The sequence below is a fragment of the Nelusetta ayraudi genome, unplaced genomic scaffold (genome assembly GCF_046127955.1).
Source record: "Nelusetta ayraudi isolate G7.1 ecotype Tasmania unplaced genomic scaffold, CSIRO-AGI_Nayr_v1 ptg000092l, whole genome shotgun sequence".
NCBI classification, from domain to species: domain Eukaryota; kingdom Metazoa; phylum Chordata; class Actinopteri; order Tetraodontiformes; family Monacanthidae; genus Nelusetta; species Nelusetta ayraudi.
Window position 1 is genome coordinate 345,799 of NW_027466142.1, and position 10,727 is coordinate 356,525.

The window sequence follows — 10,727 nt, forward strand, 5'->3', positions numbered from 1 at the left end:
AGGCAGACAAAACTGAGCCAAAGTAAAAACAAACGAACAACAAACTAAACAAATAGATGAATAGACAGAAGAAATACCCAACAGTTCTAAATTGTGCGTTTGCGTTGTCATCCAAGTCTCTGGATTTCTTTTTGTTTTTGTCATGAAATGCTGAGATTAACACTGTGTTTGTAGCCAAAATTGTTCTCTGTATCCTCCTGGACAGGAGCTGCATTCATGAGTCAAGTTTGGAGAGTCAGTTCATACACTTCCAAGCACAAATATGAAGGTGGATCCCGGTGATAAAGCCACAGCAGATATTTGGGATTTAAAAAACAGACACACGCACATGCAAAATAGAGACTCGGTGAGTTTCTCTCCTCACATGGGCACCATTGGGCAGAATTCTCTCTGTGCATCCTGAACGATTTGGATAATAAATTGTCACCAGTTGCCTAAGTGGTGAAGTGGTTTAGTTGGGTGGACTTTCCTTTTAAAAACTGACACAGACCTGCGACTGAAGTAGTAGTACAAAAAATAAAAACATGGTACAAGTTTTACAATCAGCTCTAAATTACATATTTTTTCTCTAAAAATCAACCTGCAACTCAAAATTTTACCACCACCACCATCCCTCTTCCCCTCCCCTCTCTCTCTCTCTCTCTCTCTCTCTCTCTCTCTCTGTCTCTCTCTCTCTCTCTCTCTCTCTCTCTCTCTCTCTCTCTCTCTCTCACTCTCTCTCTCTCTCTCTCGGGCAACGGTGGGACGAAACCAGTCCCTTCCTGCAGTTTGTCCACCTAAGCTGATATTTATTCCCTCGGAACATGAAGGATCTCCAGGGTCTCTCCTCTGGCGCGGCGCCGCTGACGCTCGCGCGCTTTCTCATCCTCTGCGGCGTTTTCCTGCAAGGCTCTGGCGCGCAGAGGCCGGCCGAGGGCGAGGGCGCCGCGCTGAGCCGCGGGTTGACATGGCAACACAACGGCCAGGTCTTCAGCATCCTGAGCGGCGGCTCCCAGTACCGGCCGTCGGCCAGGAGAGCCGGCGGCGCGTCCCGCCGCGCTCACCCTGTGGTGGTCCTCAGCAACGCCAACGACACGCAGCTCTCCCCGCGGGTGCCCGCGTCCAGCGGCGCTGCGCAATTGCGCGCGCTGACACGGCAGCGGCAGCAGCAGCAGCAGCAGCAGCAGCAACGGCCACCAGCGGATGCTGCACCGGCCGGACGGGAGGATGGGATGGTCGGGGACGATCCGTACAACCCGTACAAGGCTTCCAACTACTATCCGTACTATAACTACTACAACTCGTACTACAGACCCAGACACAGAGCTCAGCCACGACACGGATATGGGACCAGTTACCATCAGTACGGTAAGGAAACAAACCCCTCACCCTCCGTTTATTGTCCTGTGTTTGTTGGACTGAGCAAAGTTTGAAGCTGTTTTCATTTAAATACAGCGTCTTTTTATGTGTATATATATATATATATACACACATATATATATTTTAACTTTTACTTAATTAGTAATGTATATTTGAAAAAATAAAAAACAAAAAACGTGCCAGTAAGTCAATCAACTGAGTGTCATCCTCTCACACATCTATACATCCCCCAGCTGAAAGCCTATACAGACTTGATCTTTGGCACAGATTGTGTCATCAACTGTGTTTTCCTGCAGCCAATAGGGAATGTCCACAAGAAAAAATACAATAAACAGAACAACCTTTTATTTTAAACAAAATAACACAAGTGACTTTTTGGTCTTCACAGACTAGGTTCCCCTATTATGTCACATGCTCATTTCAGACATGTCACTGATGGAGTATATTTCAGTAACACACAAACTCTCCCTGCAAAACCTTTTTTCAGCAGAAACATTTTTATTTTTATTTTTTTATTTTTTTTAAAGAAAACATACAAAACAGAAAACAACAGGTTTTCTTAATCTGGGGAAAGAGCAGTCAGTGGGGTGTCCAACCTTATAGTCACCACAAGGGGGCTCTAGCATTTGACTCTAAGAACTAAACAGCCCGTGAAACCCGATCACTGGTATTCAAATAAAGAGCCTCTATTGAAAAAAGCCAAAGCAGTGAATTGCTGATGCTACAATTTCAGTCGAGTTCCCTCTTTAGAAAAGGACCTGAAAATTTTTACTTGGCAAATGACACTTGCACATCCAGACCAAAATGGGGCAGCGAGTTCCATAAATCCGAGGTGCCCTAAAAGGCCAGAATGAACAGAAGCAACTCTCCATACCTTCTCCTCACCACCGGCTCCACACGAGGCATTTCTTCTTTCACCAACTGCTCCTCTTCTGGCTTCCAGGTCTCCCTGATTTAGTTCCTGATCCGTACTACATCCAGAGTGCTTCCTATGTGCAGAGGATGCCCATGTACAGCCTGCGCTGTGCCGCCGAGGAGAACTGCCTGGCCTCGTAAGACAGCTTCTGGGGTCTTGTCTTCTCTGAAACAAATAAAAATGAAAAAAAAAAAACAAGGTGATTGTGATTTGTGTGTGAATGCATCCTTCTCTACCTTCTGCCCTCCTCCAGATCTGCTGCGTACTCTCGGGATTACGACACCAGGGTTTTGCTGAGATTTACTCAGAGGGTGAAGAACCAAGGAACCGCCGACTTCATACCCAGCAAACCCCGTTACGCGTGGGAGTGGCACAGCTGTCACAGGTATCAGAAACCATCCTGCTTCAGTTCCCTCCTTTTTTGGGGAGGATTTGATCTCTAGAATTGCGATCCTCCCCAATCGAAAACAAGCACCAAAAGTCTTCAGGGTTCAAGCAAAAACTTTTTTTTAATGCAGAAAAGCCATCAGTGTCTTTCTTCTGCAGCTTTGACGCTATGCTCTTTAGCATTCAGTGAGGTTAGCATTCAGTTAAGGCTTGCAGCCACTTCCTGGTTTTGATAGCATTAAGGGAAAGCTGATGGTTCAGTGGATGTCCGACAGGATAAATTTCTATTGGAGTTCTGCAAGATGGTTGGAGAGCAAGATTTCAAAAGTCAGAAGCCTCTTTGCTGCTTTGCATTTAGGAACCCGCCTGGATTCATCATGTGTTTATGTTGCTGCACTGTTGATGTTGTTTTTGTTGTTGTTGTCATTGTTTGTTTTAGTCACTTCCACAGCATGGACGAGTTCAGCCTGTACGAGCTGCTGGACGCCCAGACTCAGGCGCAGGTCGCTGAGGGTCACAAGGCGAGCTTCTGTCTGGAGGACACGTCCTGTGATCAGGGCTACTACCGCCGCTTTGCCTGCACCTCACACACTCAGGTACACTTGGCACTGCACTGCCTGTTACTGAGGGGGGGGGGGATAGCAATTCTTAAACTAATACAGGGTTGTCCATGTAGTTGGAATCAATTACATTTTTTTTTTTTTACCTCCTTTCATGTAACGATTGTGACAACACAAAATTTATCGCAGAAAGAAGAATTTAATGGAGGGAAAACTAGTTTATTTAATAAGCTAGGTCTTAACAAAGACTAGTGCCCTCGGTCATGAAAGACACTGGATTTATGTCTTCACTTCCAATTGGAGTGAAAATAATTCTTGCAGAATTAGACACCACAATGGGATGTTTCACCAGGACAGCACTGATTTTCCTGTGCGCTTGTTTGGAAAAACCCTCAGTTCAATGTGTTAATGGGTGTGTGTGTGTGTGTGTGTGTGTGTGTGTGTGTGTATGCACAGGGTCTGAGTCCAGGCTGTTACGACACGTACAACGCCGACATCGACTGTCAGTGGATCGACATCACTGACGTCCCGCCAGGAAAATACATCCTCAAGGTCTGGAAGCTTCCCAGCCTGCATCTGTCGTTCGTTTGACAATGAGTCATTTATTTGTGTGCGCTTGTGTGTCTGTGTGTGTTCCACTGCCAAGAGCTGACATTTTAGTGAATACAATTTGAACGGATTAGAGCAGCAAAGAGAAAAATATCTATCATTGCTTTGTTGTCGTTGTTGTTGTTGTTGTCGTTGTGGTCGTGGTGGTGCCCTCGGCAGGTGACGGTCAACCCCAAGCAGCAGGTCCAAGAGTCCAACTACGACAACAACATTGTCCGCTGTGACGTGCAGTACACCGGCACCTCGGCGCACGTCTCTGGATGCAGCGTGTCATCGTGAGTGACTCTTCTTCTCTCTGAGGCTCAGAGCAGATTCTAGCCGTGTAACTGTGACCAGATTGAAAGATGCTGATTCTATCAAGGTCACTCTGAAAAGTTGTGTTCAGTTAAAGGCCTTCTCCGGGCCTCAATCTGAGGTCGTCAACGTTACTTTGCCCTTACGTTTTAAAAGGAAAAGTTTGTGAACAAAGTTTTGCATTGATTTACGATTTATACCTTTGGTTGTGTCAGAATCCATTGAAGGTTTCCTACCTTTTGATTGTGCTGGCTTCTTTTCTTGCAGCTACTGAGGGACCACGATATGAGCCTAAACGGAAGAGGAATGAAGCCCAATGAGACACTCGGTTTTCAGGCCCAACTATTTGGACAATTAGTTTATATTTTAATAACATTCCTCAGGTCATTATTCTCTTCCTCTACGAAAACCAATTTTAGAGATTCTGGATTAGGGTACATTAGCTGTTTGGGATCCACAGCTAAGTTTTAATGTTGTGGTTTTTCTTTGAAAGAAAAAAGGAAATAGTAATATAAAAGAAAATGATGATCAAACGGTGTTTGATAAAAATGTTTAGTAAAATTTTTAAAATATGTTTAGCTAGTAATATTTCTCTCTGACACATACTCTCTAATAACTTTTTATTTTACCACTCTTACTCTATATCTGCATCTTCATTTTTCACTTACAGATATCACTGTTTACTTTGTAGTTGCTGATTTATACATTAAATGCAATAAAATAAATCTAAGCTATTTCTGACACTAGGAAGCTATGCAATGTGCAGTTTTAGATAAGAGGGTATCGATTTCTTTTTAATTTGATTTATGTATTATAATATATTAACTTCACTCTGAATGCTATTTATGTCCGAAGGTTTCTTTTTGCCCAATCAGAACCCATTTCATTGCAAACTCGTCTCTCTAGACAGTTGACCGACCCTTCCTGGAAAAAAAAGACTGAGGAATATTAGTTGCATGCATGTTCTCCCTGGGTTCCTGAAGTCTTCTTTTATTTACATGATTTCTATTGTTATTTTAATATATGAAACAATCACTCACTGCAATTACAACGTGAATTTCTGAGCTCGTGAAGAGACAGCTTCTGATCTTAACAGTTATATTTTTGCTTTACTGATTATTTTTTTCCCCCTCCCTATTGTTGATGCTAAAATTGAAATATATCACACTTTGGTGCTATTCTTTTTTGCTTGATTTTTTTTTTCTTATATCTGTCTCTTTAAACTAAATATGCCTTCAAAAACTCACGTCGCTGGATATGAGGTGACTGAGATCACAGAGGACACAGAAAGTTTACTTGACAGCCGACAACCACAAGGCCTTCAGATAAAATCTAGTATTGTATTTTATCAACCTGTAACCTATTACTGCTTCATATTGCTTTAATAAAATTTGCTTGAATGTTTACTGTCCCGTGCCGCACAGTTAATTTTTTTGGTCCCCCCCCTTAATCCCCACTCCCTCGAACAATTACGGTATCGAAATTGGCAGAAAAAAATATGGAGGGAATTTGTCATTATTTAATTCTTTCTTTTATAGCTTCTTTAATTTATTTAGTTTTCTCAAGGACCAACATGCCATTTCAACAAGCCATGAGCAAATCCCCAAGCCCACTAGATGGCATAACTGAGGCCAATATGCCCCAACCACAGCTGAGCGAAGGGAAGGTGCAGGCTGTAATTATGGAAACAGAGAGAGTTTTTTTTTTTTTATAGACTGCGGTGCAACTCTTGTGTGTTTTTGTCCCTGACTCAAAGTTATGTAACTGAATGTCGGTGATGTCAAATGTCATTCCGAACCCCTTTGTGTGCACCACTTACAAGACTCTATTGTGGGGTTTTTCATTAAACATATATAACGAAAAAAATAAAAGAAAGGGATAAATATACGGTGTATATATATGTATATAAACGCACACAGAAACTTGGCTAAAACTCACTTTACCAGGATCTCTTTGAATTTTTAGTACCATTTAATTATTTTGTGATTGTAAGTGTGATGCCTCACGGTCGTGTGTCGTTTTGAGGATTAAATCCACACATCAAGTTTATTCCCGGCATAACGGACCTTTTCTAGCGGCATCCACTTCCTCAGTCTCAGCGGCAACACTCCGCAAAGATCGTCTATTTTATCCAGATGAACCAGCGGGACGAAGAAAAGCGGGCATGTAGAAATGGGACGGTGGGCGTGACGGGGACGCGCAAACTGCAAACACAAGGGAATCGGGTTTCATGAATACTGGAATGTTTGAGAGAAGAAACTCTGACAATACATTCCAACAAGGAGCTTCTTATAATGAATAAGAAATCAGATCTTATTCCCCATCTCGTAGATATGTATAGGGAAGCAAACATTCATACTACAGAAACATAAATTAATTTACTGTATGGATTATCATTAGGCTGATGCTGAGGTTTTGCTTTCTTAATGGATTTTATCAGAGTATTATGGCGAGGAAATAAAAACTGCTAAATGTAAAAGTGTAGTTCTCTCTACTACGCCTTGGAGAGAGAAAAAACCCGAAAAGGGAGTCAGCGTGAGCCATCGTCCTATTTCCGACTCTTTGCTCTGCCCATATGTCAAAGTCTTTGTGCTTTTCAAGACAGCGAGGCGACAGGAGGAAAAAAAACAGCTGGATCCTTGGATCGTTCCTCCAGCTAGCGGCTCGCTCGGCTCGGCTAGCGGTCTCCTCTCCTCCACCAAGCCAGTCAACCCTGCCCGACCGTCCGAGCTCGATAAGGTAGTGTACCGCGGGGGAAAAAAAGTCTTTTAACCGGGTGAATTGTGTACTTTCAGCCGGGTTCGCTTTTATCACCTGCGCTTTGTGTTTTGACCTCATTTTCCCCCCTCCTCCAAGTGGCTGCTTGGCAGCTAGCTTCAACATTAGCATCCCGGGATGCTAATTAGCCAGATAGCTTCGATGCTCGCTAATTAGCCTCCTCCCCAACCTCCCCCTGGTTCGTGCGCAGGTATTTAAATAAGCTGTCAGTCACCATGAGTGGACGGAGTTTATTAACCTCTGTGTATGTGTGTATTACTGATGTGTCTTGTGTTTTTGAACGAGAATCAAAGCCTTATCTAAGTCCCAGTCAAGACAATTTCCCCCACGACTTTATAGGAGCTATTTTTCCTGTTTAATAATTGGGCAGATACCAGGCAGAAACTATAGAACCTCCCCCAGGAAGCCGAGGTGTATGCATTTTCTCGACTTTCACCAGCTTGTGACTGTTTCTCCGTCAGTTCTCCATTGAAAAGTGAAAGTCTGACTCACCTTTGGCAGTAAAACTTTCACTCTTCAGTTGGCCTTTTCTTTATGTGCGAAACAAAGGAAAAGAAAACATAATGTCTTGGGATAAGCCAAAAAATATGATATAATGAAATAAAGCAATATGAGAATGTGCAAGTGTCAATGTAGCATCCAGTTTGAATAGGTTTCAATGTAAATGAAAGTTTGTTTCAATAACACAAAGCAGAAATTGTACATTGAATAAATCAGTGTACTATAATAATATACCAGGAATTCTCTCATGTGTTTGCCTTAAAGTTGATTCTGAAACTCAAAAGAAAAGTGATTCCTTTTCTTATTTATTTTTTTTATGGCATTGTTGCTGATTCTTGATGCCCCCCTTATTTTAACTCTGGATTAAACTCGTGTCAGTCGAGGGTGTGTGGCTGAACGACTGTTGGACCAACGCTAATGAGATTTAGCGTGGCCACCGTCCAGTCTGCCGCTCTTAATGCCTGTAATCAGGTCTCCTTGCCGCCAGACTTGGAGGCGATGGTCGGGATGATGGTCACAGATGCCGAGATGGTGCCAGCCAGGCTGGAAGATGCAGACTGCAGCGTTTATTTCCTTTTTCCTAGCACTTCAGTACTTTGAAAGTTTGTTTACTGACTGATGAGCACTTTTATTAAGATGCAGTCAACAGACGATGTGAACAGTGAGGAGGGGCACATAAGAGGTTCTATTGAACCACAGGCAGTGGCAGGGCAAAACAAATCTTTTGCTTTATGTTTTAAGTTCCCAGATGTTGGCGAATTCACTCCACTGTTGTTTTCTCATCTGTGTCTCTAACCTGTCAGTGAACTCCCTAGAACATTCTGTCCTCCTTCTCCCTCCTTTCTCACTAAACGTCTCTGATTAGTGTGTGCTGAAACACACACCTCTGGAAATCTGCCTTTTGTGACGTCACCATTGGTACCGACTCTCCTTCACTTGCATTGTTTGTGTGATTGTTGAATAGTTTGTGCGGTTGTGCGGATGGATTTATGGACTGATGCATGGACTGACTACCAGATCGAAGCTCTGGTTTCCAAATGAAAAAACACACCCTGATAAGTGACAATGCCCAGTCAATTAAAATAGCATGAAATAAGTAAAAGATAAAACAAAGAAGCTGCTCCTCATGAACTGAAGCTGCCTTCTGCGTCGAGGTGGCCTGAGTGACTCAGTTACTGCTTTGGCTAAATTCCCTAAAGTAGAGATCACACAATGAGCAGCTAGTAGATGTAGCTGCTTAGTAGCCCCGAGCAAAACTTTCAGCTGGAGGAGCTGAAATAAATGTAGGCAGGTGAGGCAGAAAGAAACATCATTGGGGCTGACGGCGAGCAGATGAAAAACTGCTCTCCTCCTCCTCCTCTGTGTTCTCCATCCTGTTGGTTCATCGTCACACTGCAAGACATTGCGGCGGCAACTTGCTTCTCCATGAGATCACCTACTGATGACATAAGCTGACTGTGATCCTGAAAAGTCTGTTTCATAGTGTTTGAGATGACAGGAAGCGTCTGTGATTGAGTCAAATTGATGTAGATTAAAAAAATATACTCCTTTTAATCGTAGCTCTGGATTAGAGGAAGTGTGTGTGTGTGTGTGTGTGTGTGTGTGTGTGTGTGTGTGTGTGTGTGTGTGTGTGTGTGTGTGTGTGTGTGTGTGTGTGTGTGTGTGTGTGTGTGTGTGTGTGGCTCAGCCCGCCCGCCCGCCGCCCAGCTTCAGAGACCTGGGCAGATGTGGCGCCTTAACAGGGTCGCTGAGCAGCAGCTGTTGTTGGTCAACAAATAGCTTCAACATGCAAACCGTAAAAGAAAGACAGAACAAATTTTCCCTTTTCCCATCCACATGTTGTGTTTGTGCACTTGGATGGAGGATCTGTTTCTAAGGGGGGGGTGGGATAAGAAATCCATCACCACGGTTTCAAACTCTTCCCTGCCTTCCTTTGAAAGGTCTCGTCCGTGCGTCCCGAGCTCCGTCTGAACCAACATCTCGTCTCTGCTGCTTGTTTTCGTGCCTCTCGCTGCCTGGGAGGACTCCAGCTCACCATCAGCTCCTCACATAAACACGCAGAGCGGCACAGACTTCCTCCCTTTTTGATTCTGTCTTATTTTCGCTGCCCGAGCCGCTGTTATCAAGGATGTTCGGCGGCCCATGTTTCTCAAAGCTGCAATCAGAGGTTTTACTTCTGGCCAGCGTTGCCGTGCAGTCACTCCCACACGGCCCGGAAAACAACCCGACTCCGACACGAGAAGTTTGCCTTTCCTCTCATTTCCTCACTGGAACTCTGACTGTGAGTTGAGCCAATTCCAAATGTATAGGCTCCTTCACAGGTGCTACACTCTGCCCATGTTTAGAACTCCAGTCGAACAGCCTCACATCGTGAATTGTATTTGAAAAATCCAAAAGAGCTTCAAAAAACAGCCTGTTTAGCCCTCTGTTTACAGTCCTGCGCCCTGGACATTCCACTTGTTTAGGGGATGAAGATGAGAAGGTCTCAGCTTGTTTGGGGGTGAGGCCACAAACCCTGAAATATTGGTGAGGTAGCAGTGCCCTTTGTGACATCACCAGGGATTTTCCCAGAGCTGTGTGTGTTCAAAACCAGCAAACTGAACTGAAACTGGCACTTTCTTTATATTTGGAAGCTGATTCATTTTTTAGACTTTTGGCTATTCTTTTCTTTTCCTCTTGGGAGCTCCAGCTCTTGGTGACGCTGTGTCTTTAAGTCTCGGCACGCCGCGGGTCACGCCGCTCTCTGATCACTCCCGATTATCCTGCTGTTTGTCGCCTTTGATCACAGCAGCTCAGCCGGCTTGAGCGCTCGCTGGTGTCGTTCTCTTTAAAACCCCCTGAACCTGAGATACACCGAGCAGGAAACCCATTCGATTGACTCCAAAGGTTTTTTTTTTTTTTTTTCCCCCCGTAAGCAGCCTTTTGTTCGTTGGAGAATGAGTGAAAATCCCTGGTGCAGCAGAGCTCAGATTTGTTATTTCCATAGCTTCCTTTTTATTCACTGAGCAGCAGTTTGTCATGGCTCTGTCAGAAAGGCAACAAAAACACTTTAACAAGGGTTTTCAACAGGCAGCTTCTGAGTTTCCTGCATTTGATTCCCGCTGATTATATCAATGCAACATTAGTCCCAAAATACTTTTGCTTCTTACTAGTTATGGATATAATTCTGGCAAAAAAAAGACCAAACAGAGAGCTTTGTGGATGAAATTTTTCGATTTTCAATGCATTGCAAATCACATGACCTACTCGACAGTTTGTTCTATTTATTCATTCATATTTGTTGCTGTTCAACATTTGATATAAATGTCTCTAAATTTCCTTCA

At 43.7% G+C, this 10,727-nt stretch overlaps 1 protein-coding gene across 1 annotated transcript; it reads left to right on the forward strand.

Moving 5' to 3' along the window:
- The first annotated feature begins 748 nt into the window (after positions 1-748).
- Positions 749-5,529, forward strand: lox (lysyl oxidase). Its single transcript, XM_076047203.1, has 7 exons — positions 749-1,347; positions 2,303-2,411; positions 2,529-2,660; positions 3,102-3,258; positions 3,679-3,774; positions 3,991-4,106; positions 4,393-5,529. Exons 1-7 carry the CDS (start codon positions 804-806, stop codon positions 4,397-4,399), a joined length of 1,161 nt encoding a protein of 386 aa, XP_075903318.1. The 5' UTR covers positions 749-803; the 3' UTR covers positions 4,400-5,529.
- The last annotated feature ends 5,198 nt before the right edge of the window (positions 5,530-10,727 follow it).